A 24,967-nucleotide genomic window follows, 5' to 3' on the forward strand; every position below is an offset into this window, starting at 1 on the left:
TGCAATGGCATGCCAAGTATCTTTTCTTTTACTCGAGCACTGGCAAATGCGGGCCTGCTTCGGAAGGGTGTAAAAATAACTTTTAAATTTAAATTGTGCAACAACTGGCAACTGTGCTCATTATCATATGCAGAAAAGTTCCTAAACTGAGAAAGCCATTAGGCATATTTTAGAAGGGAAAAAAAAAGTTCTAAGCTCATAGGAAAAGGAACAATACAAATCATGTCTCTTTGCACATAAAGTACAATTGCATATTTCAACATTAGTTGGTGTTAAACTATCAGGTCAAGAACTGGTAGGTGTCTGAGATTTCATCCTACTTTTAAGCTAAGTAGTTAGTCTTCTACCACTTCATAGATGCTCCAGTGGTCAGCAAACTCATTAGTCCACAGAGCCAAATATCAACAGTACAACGATTGAAATTTCTTTTGAGAGCCAATTTTTTTAAACTTAAACTATATAGGTAGGTACATTGTTATTAACTTAATTAGGGTACTCCTAAGGCTTAGGAAGAGCCACACTCAAGGGGCCAAAGAGCCGCATGTGGCTCGCGAGCCACAGTTTGCCGGCCACGGTGCTAGCCCAAGAAATACAAGTCCTCTGGTGAGAGACAAAAGGCAGGAGTAACCAGACTGAGACCTATTTGCACCCAAAACCTAATTTCCACAGGGGATAAGAGAAGGGCCAGCGGTCATCTGCACTGGCCATAGATGAGTTTTGGGCAAGAGATCCCAAATGAGGAAGCCCCTGAGCTTACAAAGGGCTGCTGGCAGACAGCCCATCATCCTCATCAAAGGGAGACCATATCTTAACGACTCGGCAATGTAAACCTCTTCTGGGGGAGAAGACAGCTCTCCCTTCACTCTCCTGGAATGGACATAAAACTGAGCAGATTGGCTATTAATGCTTAGCCTTGAAGAAATGGGATGTATTCATGAAGAACTGTCTCTCAGCAGTTGGTAGAAAAGTATTAGAAGAACGTGATGGTAATAATAACAACAATTGCCATAAGTAAGCATTTTGCATATAGTGCTCAATAGCTTTTTGACAAGTTAAATATGATGTCCTTTTCAAAGAGGAAGACACAGATTCATAAGCCTTACATAACTTGTACAAGGTCATGTAACTAGTCATTTCAAAGGTTATGCACAATCCCTTTGCAATTCAATGAGTACATCCAAGAGGCCGGATTGTCTGAGAAGAGTGGGAAGTGGGTTACTTCACAAGAGGTGAGCCTTGCTAATGTTGTCATCAGGTCAAGATCATCCCTTCCCCAGCTCCTACGTGGTGGTGGTTCCTCACTCTCCACTTTGCACTACATTTAGAGACTGTCACTCCTAAAACTGTTGTTTACTGACCACAATCTAGGTATGACTACAATCTAGGTAAAGTGGAGAGTTTACTGTAAAAAACAAGTTTCTCAGGCCTGGCCAGTTAGTTCAGTTGGATGGAGCATCATCCCATACACCAAAGGGTTGATTCCAGGTCAGGGCACATTCCTAGGTTGGGGGTTCAATTGCCAGTGGTCAGGGCCTGTATGGGAGATAGTCTCTCTTCTCTCTCTCTCTCTCTCTCTCTCTCTCTCTCTCTCTCTCTCTCTTCCCCTTCATCTCTCTCTAAAATCAATGAAAACATATCCTTGGGTGAGGGTTAAGAAAAAAGTTCTCTCTTACAACTAATAGCAAAGATATTATAAGGAATTATATGTTGATTATTTCTTTCTGATGACTACTCCAGGACAGCATTTTTTTATGCAATGAATTATAAAAGCTTTCTTGAAGAAAATGCACTCAAGGAACCTTAATACAATCTTGATATTTGCATCTAATTCTTAAGTAAGAAGCTATGTGATTTTATGGAAATATATGACAACCTTGTTCAGTTGCTAACTTTTCACACATTGCCCATAATCAGCATACATTTTCCTTTCATTATCCACTAGCTCACAACTTTATTCCTAAAACGTCAAATTCCCTCACTTTCGTAAACAAATTCCACTCCTGTGTCAACATTTGAAATTTTGCCTGTAAATCAGAACATGCTATAATTGAATTGCTGCTCCTATCATCTACCACTTACTTCTGTCAAAACATATAACTGGATTAGTGGGAAAACAGCTCCATAGTGCTTGCATCTGAGCTTTGCCTAACAGCAGGCTTCTTTTCTGTAACCAAAAAAACAGCACTGGAAACAACAGAGTCACTAGGAAATGATGCAGCATTCACTCTGCATCTCCTACATGATTTAAGCATCAAAATTTCTGTTCTTAAACAAAAGAAACTTAGATACGACAAATCTATACTGAATTTACGACTTTCTCTTTTGCAATGTCAAAGATCATATTTTGTTAGCAACCACCACAATGGCTGTGTGATAAACAATATGTTTATTTACAAATGAAATAAAGTGACTGTCTTTTCTGATCACTTTTTTTAAGAACTACAGACTAAGTGGCGAGGTAGCACACGGGGTCAGACAAGCTAAGGTTTCTACAGGTTCATCAGAAGCAGAAAAAGATCTGGGCATGGACGGTGGTGCCCACATGTTATTAGGGGCTGAACTGTGTCCCCCTGACATTCATATGTTGAAGTCCCAACGCCAGGATCTCAGAATGTAACAGTGTCCGAAGATAAGAACTTCAACCAGGTGATTAAGTTAAACTGAGGCAGTTGGTTTAGGGACATGTGTCCTTATAAAAAGAGGAAGAGACACCAGAGGTCTGCACACACAGAGAGGTGGCTATGTGAAGAGGCAGCAAGAAGGTGGCTACTGCAAGCCAAGGAAAGAGAACTCAGGTGAAACTGACTCTCCTGGCAGCTTGACCTTGAACTTCCGACCCCCAGAACTATGAGGAAATTCATTTCTGTAGTTCAAGCTACCCAGTCTGTGGCATTCTATATGGCTGCTCTGGAAAACATAGACAGGCCCTTCAGTATCATGCTGGAGACACCCCTCGGGCCCAGATGAAAAGTCTCAATAAGAGGTTTGAGGGGTTCCTTGTACAGCTGGACTGTTTAAACTACGGACTAGCTCCAATTTATTAACCAGAGAGTTATATCACACATGGACATTTTTCAGGGGTTTTGCTTCATTGATCCTGGCTTCTATTTATCATAGTTACCCTTAGCCAGGGATATCATGCTAAAAGCACGTTAGGACTAATCCTCTTCCTCTCAGTAAATATTAATCTAGTTACCGGAGCTCTTATTGACAAGGGATTATGCCCCATCTCCTGCCCACGTTCACTCCCCAAGGTGCCCTCTCAGTTAAGGGAGGCCATGTGCTTGAACTCCTTCCTCCTCCCAGTGGTGTCAGAGATAAAGCCATTCTCCTGTGTTCGATACAAAATGAACAAATTCCCACAAATTCCCCTTCCCTCACGTTCATCTCTAGGAATACGTCCACTTCAAATGTGAAATTATATCCATCAGTCACCAGCCATGGCATTTTTTGCCTCACTTCTATGAATTAAAATGAGACATGGTAACGTTTATTTTGTTCTATTTCACTTGTTTCAGAGTTTAGTACACTCTATGAATAGGAAGGTCTAAGATGGTTCTGGGGAAATAAAACTCTAAACGAAGCACATTCAAATATCTATTGGTTTTCCCGTTAAATTGAAAAATAGATTTTATTAAGAGTTATAATGATATCAATGAGTAAAAGGGTTCATGTCACCTGGTTAAGCTTCTCTGAGTAAAGGAGAATATGTATAATGTTTTTCCTTCAATTACTTTGTGGGTAAAGCCTTAGACAGTCAGAAAGGACCTTGGTGAAGAAATAAAGGAGAATTAGTAACAAGATAGGAACAGCTCAGTGAGATAGTCTTGTAATAGATCAGAAATACCTCAGCCTGACTATAATACAGCATTACAGAGTATTTTAAAGTCACAGGAGATAGAAATTGCAGATTTAATTCCCCCAAAATGGGATGACCGAAGAAGTGCAGTCATCTTATACTTACTGAAGCTACATTCACAAAATCATCATCTGAGAGGGTTTCCAACATTTCGGAGACAGACGTTCGGATCAACTTAAGTGTCAACCCACTAACACTTCCACTCCTATAAAAAATGGGTGCATGCATGTTAATGACCATCTATTTCATCAAAATCAGACTCTTTAAGTAAAGGCAAGTTACCTACTGGCTCTAGATCTTTATATAATACTCAAATAATTTTGTCTTTAAAAAATCAGTAGTAGAAAAAGTCATATTTTTAATAGTGTAGAAAAAGGAAATCTTATTGTTTTATATAGCATCAGAATATATATATTTCTAAGCACAATGATAAAAATGGAAAGTCAAATGACAATTTTAAGAAAATATGAATCCTCAGGGCATATTCACTTACTCGGGAAACATAAACTTAATACCAGCTTGGTTATCCAAGTTAGAAGTGAGGGGTTATAACCTCTGCAGGTAAACATTTACGGTCATTGCTTGAGGGTATCCAGTGTTTTACTTGATTAAACCAATAATTTTGAAGCAGCATAACATATATGATAAGAGACATATTTTTGTATGTGGACAAAAGGCCTTGTTTTGTCTCCTAAAGTTGATATTTTCTGGGGTTCAGTCTTCATTTGTCTCATCTCTACATACTCTATGATGCTCATGAATGACCTCATCCATTTGTGGGGCTCATCTCTAGACAACTGACTCCCAAATCTACATCTCTAGCTCCCAACTTTTTTTCACTTTTACATTTCACTGCTTGTTAGACAACTACAGGCTCGATGTCCAAAATGACACATTATTCCCCAACATATTTTTCTTTCCTATTTATGTTCTTGGTAACAACCAAGCTAGGTCTTAGTCCAATTTCCTCCTCCCCCTCAACCGTCCTTCCCTTTCAGACAATTTTCTCATTCATTCCACTTCACTCTGTGCCCAGACAGTGGCCTCCTCTCCACCCTCTCTCCACTCTGACTCAGATCTCCTTGACCTGAAGATGCTGAGCTAGGGTAACAGCTACTGCAGGCAGCTCTTAGTCACCTCTCCTCCCCATGCAGTAGGTGAAAATTCTGGAAACACACCTTAATACAACACTACTAATAGCCCATAGTTATCTAGTAAATATATATATATTTTCAATTTTGGGATATGCATGTGGTTTTCAAAGATTTTAATATGATAAATTATTTCTGGAAATTATATATCCAATAGCATTATAACACATTACATTACCATTTAAAATTTGTACTTAAGGATTCGTGTATGATACAAATTCCACAATAATTTAAATGAGATATAGCTTAAATGCATTTAATAAATGAAATCAGGATGAATGAACATTTAAGTTACATTTGTCTAATTCATTTATCTCCTCTTCTCAGGCTAGGTTATAAGGTTTTGAACTTGTTTACTTTAGGTCAAAATGAAGAAATTTTCAAATGTTAATGTTAGCCTGTGATACAGATTTATTTGCCAATAAATCACTGGATTCTGTTTCTTCCAATGTGGTAAAGAATATCTGAGGACATACCTTTATTTTCTCAGGGAAAATAATCAAAGCATTTTACGCTTTGATTTTATTCCTTGGTATTACTCTTAAAAACCAAATCTCTATAGCAGGATATATGTTTTTCTATGCTCTACCATTTTATTTTCAACTTCATTAGAGGATACCTCTCTCTCTCTCTCTCTCTCTCTCTCTCTCACACACACACACACACACACACCTTAAATTGAAACACTGTAACACATAAAATGATCAATATAAAAACTCCTGGAATTCTTTCATATATATTAGCATTTCCCTTGAGAAAGTCCCAGTATTGACATTTAATACATTTTACTCTATCTGTTTTGTGGTCAAAACCTTCAAAGTTATTTGAATCTTAATGACTAGTTGTCAACTGAATGTTTTTTTTTTTTTTGTAGCAGAAAGTGCTTAGTTTTAGCCACACTGTACCTTAAAGTTATTTTAAATATAAAGCCAAATATTAGAAGCAAATTAATTTTTTCATAAAGCTCAGACTTTAGAACCATGCCAGGCCTTAATTTTCAATTCTGATATAGATTCTTCTTATTTTCAATAACATAATTTTTGTTTTGTTATTGTCTTCATATGGCTTCTTTGTCTGAATATAAAAGTAATCATAATAAGACTTTGTTCTTTTCCCCCAACCTATCAATCATTTCTCAGTCTCAACACATTACTGTTATCTATTACTCCACCGTATATTCTCAGTATATAAATAATTACGTAGTATTTAACTACTCACACATCAACCAGAATAAGCATGTCTTTGGGCGATGCAGCTCCTTGGATGTACCTGAAACAAATCCCAAAGAAATACATTTTGTCTCGCAAAATAGCAAACATTGATATTTGTTACCTTGATATTTCCTGATCAGAGATAAGGTATTTTCCAAACAGACCTACTTCTCTTCTATCTCAGTCAACTATGTTCTGCTCTTTCATGCATAATTTTGCATTGTCTATGTTAAAAAGTTATAATAGTAGAGATGCCAGTGGCATAATGTTTCAATTATGTTTTTCAGGTATTTATTTAAAAAGGATGAAGAGACATTTTTTAATACTAAGAGCAAAATAATGTAACTTCTAGAAGCCCATTTTTGGAGGGGAAAATTATTCTGAACTTCAATTTGTTGACTACACATTTTAAAACTAATTCTAAGGAATAATAAGAATAAATAATCACAAGACTAAGTCATATTTTTAAATGCAAAAAATAAACACGAAATATAGTTCAGTGGTCTAGGACCATGAAAAAGCAACATCAACAGAACAGAAACACAATGGGACAATAAAGAAATTAAAAACTGAAAAATATATAATGGTATTACCAAGATTTCTCAGTGGTGGCTCTCAAACTTCATAGAATGTAAGAAACCACCTGGAGAGTTACTTTACAATGTTGATTCCCAAATTCAACCCAGCCCTACAGATTTAGAATCTCTGCATTTTAAAGAACTATAGGAGAGTTTTATTCAGATCATTTAGGAATTGTAGAGAGAGAAACATAACTGCAGGTGAATGATCCCCAAGTTCATGTTGCGTGGTCAGAGTGCCAGGGCACAGGGACCTACTCTCCCCACCAGGAAGGCTGAACCTGAATTCAACTTTCTACTCATCTCTGATGCCTCTGTACCCATGACTCTAAATCTCACTTTTCAGAAGTTTGCCAGATGACTTGTCAATTAGTGTACAGACAGCATCCAGCACAGTTAGCATCTACTCAGGACTACGTGTTGTGTTCATGAAACAGAGTTTATAACTTGCAGGCAAGTTTGCGTCACTATAAGAAGGCAAGGGGAAACACTGCTGGGATATTCTAATGGAAAGCAAATTTACTTCGTGTCTGGCATCTTAACAAATGGTGCAGACGTGCCTCTCTGTGGGAAGATTCGAGGAAAGACTATTGTCTGCCTCTTCTGTTTAGCACTTAGCTCCTAAGTTTTCCCCAAAACAGCCGTTTCCCAAATCCAAGTCATGGGATGTAATTGTCTTTACCTCCCATTGCTTCACAGCCACCACACTTGGAGAAATATCAACAAACATAATATGTGGATTAATAATATTTTGCGCTACTATAATGGTTGATGTTCATGTAAACTGCTACTGGGATATTTAACGGCATCATCAAAGCATTAAATACATTTACTTTGAATCAACCACAATGTCTGATAATTTGTCTGAACCCTAGCAAAATGTTAGAAATAATCTAAATGTGGAATAATAGGGGATTTCTTAAATAAGTTACCTCATAGTCATTATTTTAAAATGATGTAAAGTGTATCTCTTAGGAACAGGCACTAAAAGGAATTGATATGAAAAGAGTAGATTACAAAGCAGTATATTGGACATAATGTGAACTAATTCAAGAAAAGATATTAAATACATTTTTAAAACCTTACAACACCTAAGTTGGGAAAATATGTTATTGGTATTTTTTGTTTGATATTAGGAAAATGAGTTGCTTTACTAGTGAGAAACAAATAATACTTATTTTTCTGAACAATAAACCTAAGCAATATAACTATAACTAGGGGCAGCTCTTACTGTTTGGGCCAGTTCTCATTAGTTGACTGCCAAAGACAAACCACCTCCTACTCAGTCCAGAGGCTCAATTAGAGCTCTACTCTAAGCAAAGTGGGGGTCTTTCCATAGAAATCCCACCAGCTAAAAAGAGTTTTGGAGATGAAATTGCATATAAAGGTAGTCCAGTTGAAATAAATGTGTTGATGAATTTCAACAATATTCATTACTGTTCCCATGTGAACTTTATCTTCATTTACTTTTAACTGTATGCATTTGTTAACATTTTTAAAAATACCAGAGCCATTTAAATAATTAGACAATATTCATCCTAATAATGGAAAGATTCCTTCCATCTTTTTCACACAAAACAACATAGCCTACTTTTGTCTGTTTAATCTTTTCATGATTACCCAAAATTCTTACCATGGTCTTCTGCGTACATCATAAAGGTCAATCTTATTTGGTGTTCGGCTGTTATCAACCCATGGAGAAGCTTTAAGAGAAAGAAAGAAAAAAAAATAAGAAAGTAAAAGGAGAGAGATATTAAGTTACATTAAAAATTAGAGAAATAACATCAAAATATTAGACATGACCTATAAAAATAGTATTTAAAATAAATCCAAAACACCATTGACACATTCTTCTTATCCACAACAATTTTAAAATGGGAGATACAATTTTTATGCATAATTTTTATTTGTTTTTTAATGGCAAAAAAAATGGAAAATGATATAGCAGTATAAAAGAAAGTCAACATATTTTCTTTTTCATATTATTTCAGAAATAATTTGCAGACACAGGGATTTTCTGGGTGCTGACTTATATGTTTTACTAGGTTTCCAGAAATTATATATTTTCTTTCTTCTCTACTAAGAAAAATTTACCTTAAAAGAAAATGGATTTGGCATCATGGGAATTATGCTTTCAATTATTTAATCTTTATATTTTCTTCTAAAGCCATACTATCTTGATCTATAAAAATATTGCTGTTTTTCTTGGGTTGGTATCATACAATATCATAATTTTAGTCTTATTATTAACTAGCCATTTGATAATGGCTAGTTCATTTGAAATTTTAATTAAAAGGTTAAATTATAATTAAAAACTACACAAAAAACCTGTTTTCCTTAAATTTATTTAAAGGATTTGAAGTAATCCAATACAGATTCAAGAACCTTTAGTTAATTTCAGAGCTTTTACCATTTTCAGTAATCATAAAAAAATACTTTTGTCTAACTGTATTGATTTCAAATGTAATTAATGCATACTTATTCGAATTGAATCTATATTTTAATTTAAATGCTTTACAAACCTTCTCTCACACTATCACTCACACTCACACACACACACACACACACACACACACCACTTAGACCCATTGGATGACATTAGAAGTTGATGAATTAGGCAATAATTTTATGCTGAACAAGTCCTCTCCTTGAATATGTTTAGATATATGACCCTTAGAGAAATCTCTAATAATAATTCATGATTCTTAAATGGCTTATATTTAAAAACATTAAGAATCTTCTCTTAGAAGTCTTCTGAAATATCTATTATTAGGACATATCCCTTGATTATAGTTAAGATATTTATACTATGGTAAAATTAAACATCGTGATTTCTTCTATGATATTACTAATTAATTTGTTGTAAAATCCCATTGTGGCAATTAACTGGTACATTATTTATATAGGCTCAGAATTGTGGAAGATCAAATAGTAAAAGTGACTAATAACCATAAAGTGAAATGATCAGATTCATAATGATGCAGAATGAAAGATACATGTTTTGAGAAGAAATCAAAGCTTCTAAAATCCCTGCGAAAAGTGAAAGGTTGCTCAGTCTAGAGTCTCTTTTGCCTTCCAGTAAGATTTTGGGATGACAGAAGAAAGAAGGGGGTGGGAATAACAACTACATTGTGGGCATATAACTTCTGAAAGCCAAAGTTAAAGGTGATATTAATCATTCATGAGCATGCTTTCCTCTGATCAAAAATGAACTGTGAGTTTATCATTGACTACATCTATTCAACTACACTTCTACTTCATATGATATTTAAGGTGTACTATGTCAGCTGTTGGACTGCTGACTTAAAAAAAAAGGTGTTTATACATTACACCAGAATACTAAAATATGTATTAGTTATATTCTTGAGAAATTATGCAAATTACAAGTCCATTTTCTAGTTAATAAAGTCTAAAATAACAGAAGAGTATCAGTTTTTATTTTCAGCTACTAGGAAATAATGCAGCTCATAATGATGCATTTGAGGGCTGAGTCTCTTGGTAGAAACACCATTTCACATGAAAACTAATTGCATTTCCAATTAGCAAGTTCGAGTGCATTTTTCTTGTTCTACAGACTTCACATTTTTTCCCTCATTAAAAGAAAAAGAAAGGTGAATTTCACATACCTAAAAATACCTTTAACCCTGGTCCAATTGCCGGAATCTAACTGATGTTATGTCAGTCATTATTTTAGGCTTGTCTCAGCCATCTCCTATGGAGTATTAGTCATGGTTCTGAATTCCAAGCCAAGATAATGAGTTTGGACTGTTTTGTTTTGTTTTGTTTTTAAGAATTGATTCCATGCATTTGTACTGCTTAGCTCACAAGATTTTCAGGAATCTGAGTGTTGCTGCCCAACTACTACCATCCCAGAATGGGTTCTCCACAGTCCCTAATTAGCATCATGGCTCCCACAGCAAGGTCCAGGATGAATCTCCTAGACAGAGAGGGGATATAGACCCATATTCAGGTGTCAGAAAATCTAGGAAAGCAAATGTCTGTCCAACCATTGTTCAAATCTAGGTATTTCCGGAGAGTACAGGGTTGCTTCCACAGCTAATATTCTGGAGGGACCTCAAAGATTCAGCTAAATTAAACCTTTCAAGTATTTTCCCAAAACAAAGTGGACAAATGGCAGCACATTTGAAAGTATGTGAATAGGGCTTTAAAAAGTTAAAACCTGCTTCCTCAATTAGCATGCAAAATGAAAGAATTGAATATGATTAAATAGTATTTTTTAAAAGTTAATTGCTATTTGTAAAAAGAGCCATCTTTGAAAAGTGCTTATAACACAGCCTGTCTTTACTTCCAATTCTTGAGCACAATGGTCTCTCTCCTTCTTATTTTGTAATCTCCCCTTCCTAGTTCTCTCTTACAAACTGATTTGCCCCTCCTCCTTAGCATCATCAATTTGCCTCTAATACTGAGTTATTGCCACACAAAGCTAGATATTACCCAATTTCTAGTTCTCTCCATGTTCACTTTTGTGATTTTTATTGTGACTAATTCTATTTGTTAAACATGTTTACAAAAAGTCAACTCTCAAGAAAAATTCTCCTCTATATTGTTTCAAGTCAAGTTACTTAAGTACCCCATAACTCAGGCCATGTCTTTGAGAAATAAAATGCATTTTGCTTGTCAGCTTGTTCTTAAAAGTGGAGAAACAGACATTTCACTAAAAGTCTTTTCAATAGTTTCTCAGGATTGACTAGTGATTAATTTTTCATTTTTTGATATATTTATTTCTCCAAACCCTCCTTTATAAGAAAATATAAAGGACATCACAAAAGGGTTTATCCATTTTAATGTATAAAATACATTCATCTCATAGCTGAGATGCCCTCAAAATTAATCCAACCTGACACCTAAGAAAGCTTTACTTTCATTGAAACTGCATGTTATTTTCTGTCATACTCATTTCTACAAATCCTCATTTGAGATTGAAGGAAAGCATCAATGCATTTTATATAGAAACATAAACCAGATCTGGAGAGAAACATTTCAATTAGGTTCTGAAAATTCTATTCAATTCTCAGTGTGACTCACTGGTCCATGCTGAGCAGGTGGATCTTTATCACAGAACTGTTTTAGGATTCAGGATAACTTCCCCATCCAGACATACAGATACCTGATCATTGGTCTCACAGCTACCTGGCCTGATTCCAGGTGCCAATACCTCAGGTGCTGCTTAGGTGTCTGGGTTTAAGGTGATTTTGGTAGATACAAAGCCATTTAAAGAGAAATAGTCTTTCCTTTTAAAAGTAACATGGTAACTCTATTTTTCTTTCAATGTAGGAGAACGTAATAGATTGTTCTCAAGAAGCAGTAAGTCTGGACTTAGGATTTACCTGATACCTACTGATTCACTAAGCGCTTACCTGGATAATATCTGGCCAGGCCAGTGGCACTGCCAAACACCTGCCACAACAATGAAGGATCTTCATCTCGATTTTTTTTGAAAACTTCATCTAAGGCACTTGTCCAGTTCAGTTCATTTAACACAATTGTTGCTAACAAAAAAAAAAGAGAAAGAAATTAATAAAATTTATAATTAATAATTGAATCAGTCTCCACTGATTTGCAAAAAAAGACATACATTTTCACTGCTTTACTTATAAAGTACTCTAATCCAGTAGCTACCAAAATGTTTAGACATGGAATTATGTCTTCAAACAAATTTGTATAGGATGTTGGCCTTTAGACATTGTGGGCTGGGTAATCTTTGTGTGGGAGTTTTGTGTGCTCTGTGGGATACTCAGCAGTATCTCTGGCCTCCGCCCACGAGATGTCAGTACAGTCCCCCTTGTTGTGACGAGCAAAACTGCCTCCAGACAGCACCAGAAATCCCTGGAAGGGCAAAACTGCTCCCTGTTGAGAATGACTGACTGTATATATAAAAGGCTAAGTGTCCGTCCTTCTGACTGGTAGCTATGACACGCACTGACCATTTAAAAATAAATGGCACCACAGACCTGGCGCTGACAAACCAACACTTGGCTTCCCCCAAGTGGGACACAGGGCCCCACCACTACTCCGGAGCGATACCCCACCCAATCACAGTCAATGCTGCCAAGACCCCATGATGCAAAATGTGGTCCATAGCCCAGCTAAGCCCAGCAACAGTCGCTGTGGGCGCCCAGTTAATAATTTCATGTAGCAATGCCCGGCTCCCTCCCCGCTAGAGACTAGCCTCCTTGGAGTTTCTTCAGCCCAGGAACCCGACTTGCTTTATAGCCAGGTGCCAACATGTTACAATTTAACCAAATGTCTGTGAAGTGTTTTCCCATGCCTCATCTCATTAGATCCTCGCACAAGTCCTGGGGTAGGTAGATAGAAGACTTGGTAGAATCCTATTTTCTTTTCATTTGCCAGAAAAAGGGCATTTAGAAAGTTTAGAAACTTGACTCGACTGAAAAAGAAGAAATGGTGGAATTTGAAAATGACTTCAGGTTTTCTCACTGTTCAGAATATAGTCAAACACTGCTGCAGTTAAATATTTTACTCTTTGTTCTCTCTGCTTGATTTACAATAATAATCTGCTTCGTGTTGATATTTACTGCTGTGTTGCTGACAATTACCTGAAAGAGAAGCTGGGGTGCTTCACTGGGCTGGAAAAAGTTTAGCTAAATCAGAAAGCAGGTCTAATTAAGCAAGTTTATTCTATGTATAAAAAAGGCTAAGTTGACTCGTGCACGTGCGATACATATAAAGCTCTCGCTGGTGCCAATCGCATGCATGTGTTTCAATATGTCATTGTCTATGGTGAATTTGGTTGACACTTCTATAGAGAGAGGGAGAATAGCAATATCAAAATATTTCTTCTAATTAATTTCCTTTCAATGTGCACGAATCCATGCACCAGGACACTAGTAATACATAAAACAGACAATGGCAGCATTCCTAACTTTCAGACAGTTCAGGGCACAGTTTGATGACCACCTCCCTCAATAATCTGGTGTTAGATAATCTGGTGTGTTACTTGAGTTAAAAAGAAATATGCTTGCCATTGACCATAGTTTAATGTGTTTACAAAATAAAAAGTTATTCATTTTGACCAAAAAAAATCATTCAGAGGTTTGACAATGTCAATGTTAGAAATATGAAGTAGTTCATTATGAACAGTTTTCTTTTTTTCTAGTTAGCTCAATTAATTAGAGTATGGTGCTAATAAGGATCATGTCATTGATTTTGATACCTACTTATAACTGTTGACTGAAACATATGCCTTTCATTACAATGAAAGAGAAGCGTTATAATGTGGGATGAAACAAGGGTTAAAGTGGTATATAATTTGTAATTATGGGCCTCTGTAATTACAGCACCCTCTGTCTAGCATACTAAATGTTTACCTGGCTTAGAATATTATTTTTCCCCCCCACACAAAAAGATGAAAAATAATTTCGTATCTTTTTTTTTTTTGTAAAATATATACCATGACCTCAGCAGATTAGCACATTGGACATCTCTGTGCTTGAGAATCTATGACCATACCTAAACAGTGGAAATTAGCTTCAGATACGGTCTGGAGATACTGTTTAGTGTCTATGTTTTTTGGTGACCACAACAAATAAAGGAAGCAAATGCAATTATGGCTAAACCATGCACAAGACTTTTTAAAGGTAAAAGAAGAAAAGAGGTTCTATCAAAAAAGGTGTATATTGAAGTTTATCATTTACAAAAAAATGAAAACAGTAAAACTGTAAAACTGTTCTGGGACCAGCATTCTAATACATTTCTCATTATTAAAAACTAACAAGATTTCCATCTTTATAGATGTGGTTACTTCCAGAAAGATCAGTGTGTGTGTGAATATTCATGAGCTGGGTCAGATCCGTGGTGTATCTGAGATACCAGTGATTTCATATGCAAAAGCATGATCCAATGAACCCTAAGTGACTGGTTATATAAAAATTTATATTCACACAGATAACCTGAACTGATACTCACTATTCATGAATATTTATAGCAATATACAAAACATCACAGAAAATGAGGGATATTATACTTTTTTTAAACATTCAAAAGTTTAATATTCCACTGAACAAATAATCATGTTTATTTATGATCCAGTAGTCTTCATTAATTTCCAATCTACTCTATCTTTTCAATTTCCTTGACTATTTAATTCACATTAAGCAAAAACTGATATCTAATTATTTTAATAAACTTATTAGTTTTCAAGTCTGCTTTTTTTTCTTAAGTTTTATTTGATAAGTTATAACTATAAAGATTAGGCTCTGATACAATGATTGTGAATTACACTTTTATCTACTTGGGGGAAAGTCAACTCTGGAATATTCTTACTAATATTGGAGATATGTTTTAAAATTTGCAGTTTATATATTTGAAAATTCTCTTATTCAGATAAGCCATTATTGAAGTAGATTTAAAAAATGTTTTTCTCAAATTTAGATCATCTGTCAATGAGCAAAATATATTAAATATTTACAGACTAGGTCCCTGAATTGATTTTAAATTTTACTCAGAATGAAAGAAATTGTATTGTAAACCTATGGCAAAGCGTATCAACTCGATAATAGTATGTAGCAATGATACAAATACTTCCATTTCTGAGTGGATATTTATAAAGGCTATTGGGTGTAATCTTTATTCTATTAGACACAATTTTATCTGAAAGTCTGGAGCAAGAAATTAAAATTCAAACTTGGCCCTGAGAGCACAGAAAAGTGAACCCTCTTTAAAGGGGAGCTTGATTGTAGCTGTCTTTCAAAATGAACATAGTCTTTAGCAATTTCAGGGAATTTATACCATAAAGACAGTATGGATCTCCAGTCCTTAACCAGAGAATTTTAGAGCAAGAGTCATTCATTCAATCATAGTGTTCAAAACTTTAAGGCACCAAAACCACAAAGTAAAATATATTGCTGCACTAGGAAAAAATTTTCTTAAGCTATGTTGAAAGCAACTATATATATATATATATATATATATAAAAAGTAAACAAACAAGTATGAATATATTTTAGCTGCTTCTTCATTTGGCTATATTTTTCTGATCTACATCACACATTGTATTAGACTATAAGCATATATTATTTTAATATCCTGAAAGGAACAGATTTTTGTCTTCTTAAAATGTATAAAAAATACTAGCTTAATTCAGAATTACGGGGAGGGGGGTGTATTTCTCCATTTCTATGCTATTAGCATAACTCAAATTACTGGGTAATCTGCAGATGACTGAATAATACTAGTAAAACTAATGCAGAATATTGGCCATGCTAAAACAAATGTATCTCATTTCCTGAAGATACTTACTGTCTCTCACCTAAAATCATCAGGTAGAGATTATTTAGGGAGATGGTTTTTAATCAACTACCCTGGCGGCACATTCAAAAAGTTATCATTAAGAGATCTTTTTAAAAAAATATATTTTATTGATTTTTTACAGAGAGAAGGGGAGAGGAATAGAGAGTTAGAAACATCGATGAGAGAGAAACATCAACCAGCTGCCTCCTGCACACCCCCTACTAGGGATGTGCCTGCAACCTAGGTACATGCCCTTGACCGGAATCGAACCCAAGACCCTTCAGTCCGCAGGCCAACGTTCTATCCACTGAGCCAAACCAGTTAGGGTGAGAGAGAGAGATCTTTTGTTTTATATTACAAGGAGTTTCTGTGATCATGGTACTGGTGCCTTTCTTTGGGTCTGAGTATTATTAGAGTCCCCTGTATTTCTTACATCATAGTATTTAAGATTAGAGGTATAAAGCATAATCTTTCTATGATGAAACAAACAAAACAAGACCAAATTCCTTGGAAAATTATTCTCAGCCAATATTACTTTGGAATATGAAACTGTATTGTTCATTTATATAAAGACCTGAGACTCAAAGAATAATTGTGGTACTCTAACTCAATAAAGATAAACAGGTTGTAAGTAAGTTTCCGTTTGTCAATGTATATTATAAACACTTAAAATACAGTTAGTTTTCTGTAAGTCACAATCTTTATTTGAAAGACCAGAGCAAGAAATCAAAATATTTTAATTGCCAAAACACTGATATAAATTAATAGCCAAATAATGTTTCATACAAGAACTCCAGAATAAAACATTTTTAAAATAACTTGAAATATTCCTTGACCAAAAACCAAAACTTTACCTTTTATTGAGACAGAATTACTTAAGAACTGGATAATAATTCTGACTGATTTTCTATAAATTGTTTAGCAGTATTTTAAATAATTCTATTTTATATAGTATATCAGTTATGTATTGTATATATATATTACATTTTAAAATATTGTGCACTATACAGGGATGGGCAAAGGTATGTTTTAAATTAGATGATACAATAATTAATAAGTAATAATACAAGAATAAACTGCTTCCTGTACTCACAACTGTAAACCTATTTGTGCCCACCCCTGATTCACTCATGTCTTCCTTCTCCCACAACCTCCAAAAATAACATTTTACATTCACACAGACTTATAATTTTTCATTTGAATGGATATTAGAAATAAATGAGTGACATTTTTTCACTATAGAAGAGTAACTGGTCGATGCTGATCTAGCCTTGAACCTACTGCCAGTAACTAATGAACTTAAGCTAAGTGTCTTATGGCTACTTTAAGAGCAAAATTAGTCCTCACTTTCTGCCTACTTCAAAGAAATGAAGATCTTTATCTTTGTTAGAAAATTAGATTTTGCAAAAATAAGTCTTTTATAGATGTCCAAGGCTAAGCCTATTAAAACCGATGAATGCTGGGGAAGCAAACCTTGACTTCGGGCTTCTATTCTGAATGGTTAACAGGATTCCACTGATAATTGACTCAGAACGCCAAGGATACATCTCTATTCTCCTTACACTTGGTTTTAAAAAACATGGCCTTGGTGTTCAAGGATTCTCGCTTTTAGAGTATTCTATTGTTCAATCAGGCTTCTCAAGGGAAGAAAGGAAAATCTAATTTGCAACATCATAAAAGAAGCACTTTACATTTGCTAATTCTTCTAAAATAAATGACATCTCTATATCTTTTTTCTGACATGGCATACAGAATTATTTATAAGTTTCTCTTGTAAACTTCAACCCATAAAGTGTCGCACAGTTGGTCTCCTTCTTTAAGTTTGAATATATTTTGTTGACTTATTCAGGGTTCAGGGCCTCGTATGCATAGAAGATACAAAATGACTATTTCAAAAACCTTAAGGTTATTTATAATGTCAACTACAGCTTTCAAATGATATGTAGAAAAAAAGAAATATTTTTTATGATTTATTTAAACTATAAGTAACACTGGGTACACCTGTATCAAAAATAAATTTTATAAAACATAAAATAGCTTTGACAAGTTTCTGACAAGAACTGTAGATATTGAAGCCATGCAAGGAACTAGATGCTAAAAATTGTGTTGTTGTTTTATAATGGTAAATATGGTAAATATGATGCAATTAAATCATTAAAACAAGAGAACTGGCTCCAATGTTTAATATGCTATTTCTATTTAACTAATACCATTCTCTTATCAAAGCCTTGCATTGTGATGAAATTAGTATACATGATTTAAGTTCTTGCTACTGGTAATAGCAAATAAGGTCAACAATATTAAGCACTTACTGTGTGCTGCAGGTATGTTAACCGTATGTGAGCTCTTTATTTCTAAGTTTTCATTGTATGTTTAGCTCTACATATTTAAAATTTTACATCTAAAAAAATATGCCAATGCCTTTGTAACACATTGTTTCTCAGCTGAGAGAAATATTCCTCCCCAGGGGACCTTCAGGAATGTCTAGAGACACTTTTGATTGTCATGCCTGCTGGGAAGTTATTTACAACTGGTGGGCAGAGGCCAGGGATGCCCTAAACATCCCTCAATGGACAGAACATCCCCCGCAAGAAAGAATTACTAAAATTCAATAGTGCCCAGGCTTAGAAACCTGGCTCAAGTACAACTATAAACACAGGACAATGAGTCCACTTTGTAAAAACCAATATCCCCAATGAATGTTGTCAACAAAAAGTCACAGCAAAACTTCTACAAAGTGAGAAATGATATACTTTTTTAAAGGATTATTTTATGATATTAAATAATCTCAGTATTTCAGGCTACATTTTGACACCCTTTGGGTTGAGCAAATTTTCATTTCAGTCTCAGAAACTCTAACACATTGTTCTCATCTCTAAAAAAGTAAGGATTCAAAGCTACTTTTTAGTGCCATTAAATGTTATCCCTCCCACCACCTGCTTTTGGACAGTCACAGAATATTGGAATTTTGCTTTGATGCTGTTGTTATTTTTAATGAGTCAACACTTACTGTGTGATTCTAAACTGAGCTTATTGTATCTCCATAGCAAATGTTCATTTTATCCCATAGTACATAAGGTCATCATTAAAAGGGTTGCATTTAACAGATGAGCTGAGCCAGATGTCACTAATTTTATTCATCAACTCTAATCTCTAAAAGGAAAAATGTTAATAAGAAGAAACCCACTGATCCAATTAAATGCACAGGCAAAAAGAATCCACTTTAAGGACTAGACAGTGTGCATAAATATTAAAATGAACGAATCTTTTCAATGGATTTGGCTAAGGGAATCTCCTCTAATCCCAGTGTAATTGAAAGATTAATAAAACACAGAGGGAAGGGAAGACCAAATCTAATCTCTCTAATTGTGTCTCACGCACCCGACTGCACCTCCCACTGAGGATGGGAGAACAGAAGGGCCCAAGGCATACGTAGACCCCGATGACAAGATAAGCCTTATTCGTACAGTTAATTTGGTACAAATATTAAAAGGCTCTTGTCCTTGTCAGTTCTCTAACCCCCATATCACTGAGATTTCTGGTTTTGCTCCTTATGTCTTTCGCTTCCCGTAGATTGAGCATGTATGTGGCTAATATCCAGGGCACAGCTGTTCTGTTTTAATGAAATCTGAAAATTGTGGAGCACATCGAAGGGACTCAGAAAAAATCCAAGAGATTAAGAACACTGTAAGGGGAATAGTAGACCCTGGGATATAATGTTATCTTTAGTAATTGAAGGATTTTAAATGCCACTTTTAATAAAATGATAATTGTAAGCTATTTATTGGAGGGGCGAGGTGATTTTGCATGGGAATAATGAGAGTAGAAGGCAAGGTTAAAAACACTGTGTGTTTTTTTATCTTTCAAGCATTCTAAGTTTTTCTGTTCCTAACATTATCCAAAAAAAGAAAACACAATTAGTGACTTTGGTAGAGAAGAGTCTCTATCACTGGCACAACAGGCTACTTAAGTCATGTAACCTCTTGTGTTTCTGTGTTCCTTCATCTAAAAAATGAATATAAGTACACTAAGAATGCTGATAGCCTTCAGAGTTAGTATGAATGTCAGATAAGTTTTTGAATAAAAGGGAGCATGATTTTATTATAGTCCTTCCCTTAGCTGGATTGGAAAACTGTAACATGTCCATGTCCTTTAGATGTCTTACTGGTACATAGACAGTACCTTCTTTTTATATTTTTACATATTATTTTAGTCTTGCCAGTCACTTTGTTTTACTTGAACAGTTAGCATATTTCTCCATCTATTTTGTAATAAAGCCACTTTCCTCATATCCACCCCATAATTAAAAATTCTCATCTCATGAGATACTCTTCATTGAAAACATATAGGTAAAATATAATTTTAAATTTAGGAACATTGCATATCTTTTCAATATAAATTATGCAGAATCAATCATTAAACCTGAAGAGGACAATCAATTCTTCCATTGGTACAAAGTCATTTTCATCATAAATTCAACTATTTGTAATTAAATTTGTAATTGTAAACAAAATTGATTATATATATTTATATATATATATATATATATATCTTAGAATAGATTATGTGTATTCAGAATACTGTTTGTCACTTAGTAACTGCACAATAAATGTTGCCTGCCCTAACCATTATTATTACCTTATTCACCTGTTTTTAATTTTTTTTTTAACTTCTCACAGGAGGACATAGTTTTACTGATTTTAGGGAGAGGGGAAAGGAGGGAAGGAGAGAGAGAGAGAGAGAGAGAGATAGATGTATGAGAAATATTGATCCACTGCCTCCCATATACACACTGACTGGGGATGAAATCAGCAACCTAGGTGTGTGTCCTGATAGGGAAAAAGAACCAGCAACCTTTCAGTGCACTGGATGATGCTCCAACCAACTGAGCCACAGTAGCCAGGGCTTATTCACCTCTTAACATTCAGCATTTAAAAGGTTACCAAATATATTTTGATGGAGAAATTCTAATTGAGCTGCTAAAATGCTAGGATGAATAATTAAAACCTCACATTCACTCCCCTCCTCAAGAAACCTTTGCTCTTAACTCAGCCCTAAGTTAATGTCCAATATTACTTAATCTCCTTGCTATAAATGTCATGAGAAAAAGGTATGTTAACCTTTCTAAAATTATTTACATTGTTATAAGAGAATTAAAAACCTAAAAATAATTCTCTGTCGTGACAGCCCTTTATGTATTGTATAAGCTTGGTGAGGAGATGATTTTTACAATGGGATATTTCCAGTGCCCCCTGAATCAAACCACACTGGTGAATGCTGCCATGATAGAATAGACACACTAAAATTCCGGTAGAAGAAATTAAATTATATAAGGTCTAATGTACATAGCAGACACAACACACAGGATTATACACCCACAGTTCTGTTAAGGCTGAGAGGAAATTCTGGGTGAGAATTATAGGCCAAATGAGCTATGGGATATCTCTTGTCTTTGCTCTGAGACTCCTTAACTGCATAGGGAATTTAGTGTCTCCATGTAAAGCTGGTCTGCTGAATTCAAAATGAAAGATCAAAAAGTATTGGAGCTGACTAATGAGATAAGGATAACAAGGCTCCTGGGGACTGGGCTGGGACTATCAATAAGGCACACACTGCTTGCTACTTAAGAGTTTGTGTCAACCAGTTTTGGAATAAAGAGTTGCCTGGTGATTTAAAGATGCAAAGATCAGATGCATTGAAACTCAGCACACAGTAGCTGGCTGTAATCAAGAAGAGAAATCACTTGGTTTATACGCCATCCTCTGCTTCAGAATGAAACAAAACAAAACAAAACAAATTGAATAAATTGAATGACAGATTGTTACTTCCAGAGTCATGTTACCTAAAGGTATGAATAAAATTGAACACCATTTCCAAGGCAACGTGAGGTTAATATCCTAATATCTGTAGTTGCACACGAATAGAGATGTAGTTGCACAGGAATAGAGAATTTCCCAAGTGCATATAAACACACATACATGCAGAGCACTCATTAAGTATTTTGTTATTTATAGAGAAAAACATCATGCTTACAACATAGTGAGCATGATTTCTTCAGATTTCAATGTACTTGTTACAGTAATTGACATTAACTTTATATTTATCAGCCCTAACGACTGCATTGTCCAGTGAATATCTTAATAAGACAGAAATAATTCTTATTAATAATCCTTGACTAGATCTTCAAGCCAAAATCAAACAAATTGTGATCATTATTCTCAAGTGTACCAAAAGCTAATAGAGAAGATAGATAAACCAAAGTATCTTCAATCAAATTTTGCTTTTGTATCATAGATCCTATTAACTGTTACCTCCCTATGAAAAGCTAAGTAAACGCTTTGAGGGCTGAGGGAAGGTGGTCACAGAAGACTTCCTGGAGTCGGCGACACACACAGTGTTAAGGAAGAGTGGAGAGGCAGAAAGCGTGGTGGCTGACTCAGTGCCTAACCTGTGAAGAGCACAGAGATGGGACGAGGATAACAACAACAAGGCATAAGACATTCTAGGAGCTCCTTGGTAAGATGGTGAATGAAAGGGGATTGCATGTAGGACCATGGTAGCAACGATAAGATTAAAGACACACTGTCATGATCATCCAGAACTACTAAATACACAATCATTTTATTCCGAGAATTATAGAGAGCCATATAAGCTGACATCTGAAATAATCATATTTGCACTTAAGAGTTCACTTATAAGCCAGATGAGTGGGGATGGCAAAATAGAAAGCTTATATGGTCAGGATACAAGCTTGTATGGTCAGGTGAGGACTAAAAAGACAATGGTGGACACAGGAGTGAAAGTTGAGGAAAAATAGTGTACAGACCATCGTGGCAGATAGTGGGAAAGGGAAAAGTGAAGTCTTGGGTTTCTGACTTGGGCCTGGATAGTGCTATTCACAAAGATAGGAATGTAGGAGGAGGGGTATTGTTTGGGGATAATGAGGATGAATTCCATTTTGAACACAACGTGAGGTACCTGTGAGATAGCTAGTAAACAGGATTACTTAAAAGGCAATAAGAGAAATGAATCTGCAGCTGAGCCGGGAAGTCTGCAAGGAAGAATCAGATTTGGGAGTCATTGTTCAGTGACAACTGGAACTATCCGCTTTGCGTGAAGCCAGCAGTTATTGACATCATAAGCTCTAGGGATCTTTAAGTATGAAGGAAGCTTTACTTACCGGAGAGAGATTGCCAAAAGGAGCAAATGAGGACCTAACTCTCATAAACAACATATTTTTCATAAAAAGTAATTGATGCATGGTATACTTTAATATCTATTGTTTTCATTTCATTAAAATGACAAAATGTGCCTTTCAAATATGATTTTCACATCTGCATTAAAATAAGAGTACTGAATACAAATTGTACGTTATCTATGTGTGACTCACAGTCCATCAGGAAGAGAGAATATGGGAAGGTATAAAAACCAATAAAAATCCATTATCTTTGAATGCATTTTTTTTACAACTTTGTACTTTTAAAATAGTTATTGACTTAAATCAAGTACCCAGGGATGCAATGCCTGCCTCTCCTGCATGTAGAGCACACTAATGCTCTCTGAGCACTTGGAGAATAAGCAGTTTCCCTCGGCCTCCGCTAGAAGGACGGCGTAATCTATTGTGCCTGTACACTTACCGAGAGCCTCCAGAGAGTGAGGCTCAATGATTACATGATCTTATAAGACCATCAAGTTCTACCACAGGACTCGTATATGTATTATAAAGACACTTCAAATTGCCGAACACACGCTCCTCACCGTCCTGGTGCGGCTCTCTTCTGCAATTCACTTGCACCTTTGACTTTTGGAAATGATTTAAACCGGCATCAGCAGCTCTCAATGCCTGAATGCCAACCAGCCTCATTCATCAGAAAGCAAGAGTGACAAGATTTAATTACTTAGAAACATATGAGGTTTTTCTTCCTAAAAAGGAAACTTCAATCAACCTTTCAGTAAAATTTAATATCAGAAGGTAACACAGAGATCAAGAATTTTTAAACCTTCCATTTCATAAAACAAAATTAGGCACATGTAAGAAGTAACAAACGCAGTTTAACTTCAAACACATAGTTACCATTCTCTGATATAAACAAGGTTTACTGAAATAAATATTACTGTTCTTCCCAAAATGAATTTTCTTTAATAATCTTACTAATGTTTTTAAAAGAAGCCTTTACTTTGTCACTTTGTATTCTGAATCAAACTGATGAAAGCCAGAATCTTTTATGTTATTTGTCAGTTCCTCTCGCCCTCCAAATATATCTGAAGCAGTCTTTTCATTTATTTGATTCAACTGAAATTCTTTTATAAATATCCTACTACAGTATAAATTGTTCATTTTCTCGCCCTTCCATCTGATATCAGAAAATGCAACATCACCAGTTTTTTTGTGTAAAACCAAAAGCATGTGCATTTTATTGTTAACATTTTGGGGAACAAATGTTCATATTATATATTCTTTAATAAGGTACCCAAACCTTCTTAGACAAGAAGGTAAGAAGGAGTGTGTATGTGTCACAACAGGCACCAGATCATATTATTCCATCTTCTATTTGAACCACTGTATACTTATATACAATAAATAACATTTAATTAATTAATTTAAAAACCATCCTATATAATAAAAGACTAATATGCAAATCGACCAATCGGCAGTTGCTATGACACACACTGACCACCAGAGGGCAGATGCTCAACACAGGAGCTGCCCCCTGGTGGTCAGTGAGTTCCCACAGGGGGAGCACCGCACAGCCAGAAGCCTGACTCCCGGCTGGCAAGAGCAGCAGTGGTGGCGGGAACCTCTCCCACCTCCATGGCAGCACTAAGGATGTCCAACTGCTGGCTTAGGTCCCCCTAAGTAGTCATTCAGACATCTCCCGAGGCTCCCGGATGGTGAGAG

General features: G+C 35.4%; 1 protein-coding gene across 8 annotated transcripts in view; it reads right to left on the reverse strand.

Moving 5' to 3' along the window:
* CACNA2D1 (calcium voltage-gated channel auxiliary subunit alpha2delta 1) overlaps positions 1-24,967 on the reverse strand; it is a 381,531-nt gene that overhangs the window by 88,920 nt on the left and 267,644 nt on the right. For all 8 annotated transcript variants that reach the window (XM_070424150.1, XM_070424148.1, XM_070424149.1 and 5 more), the window contains exons 7-10: positions 12,178-12,309; positions 8,433-8,502; positions 6,229-6,279; positions 3,965-4,064 (exon numbers count right to left, since the gene is read on the reverse strand). In XM_070424150.1, coding sequence (XP_070280251.1) covers positions 3,965-4,064; positions 6,229-6,279; positions 8,433-8,502; positions 12,178-12,309 — 353 coding nt within the window. The remainder of the gene's footprint in view (positions 1-3,964; positions 4,065-6,228; positions 6,280-8,432; positions 8,503-12,177; positions 12,310-24,967) is intronic.

Source organism: Myotis yumanensis, unplaced genomic scaffold, assembly GCF_028538775.1.
Source record: "Myotis yumanensis isolate MYYU_CA2020_CCGP unplaced genomic scaffold, mMyoYum1.0.hap1 SCAF_9, whole genome shotgun sequence".
Taxonomy (NCBI): Eukaryota; Metazoa; Chordata; class Mammalia; order Chiroptera; family Vespertilionidae; genus Myotis; species Myotis yumanensis.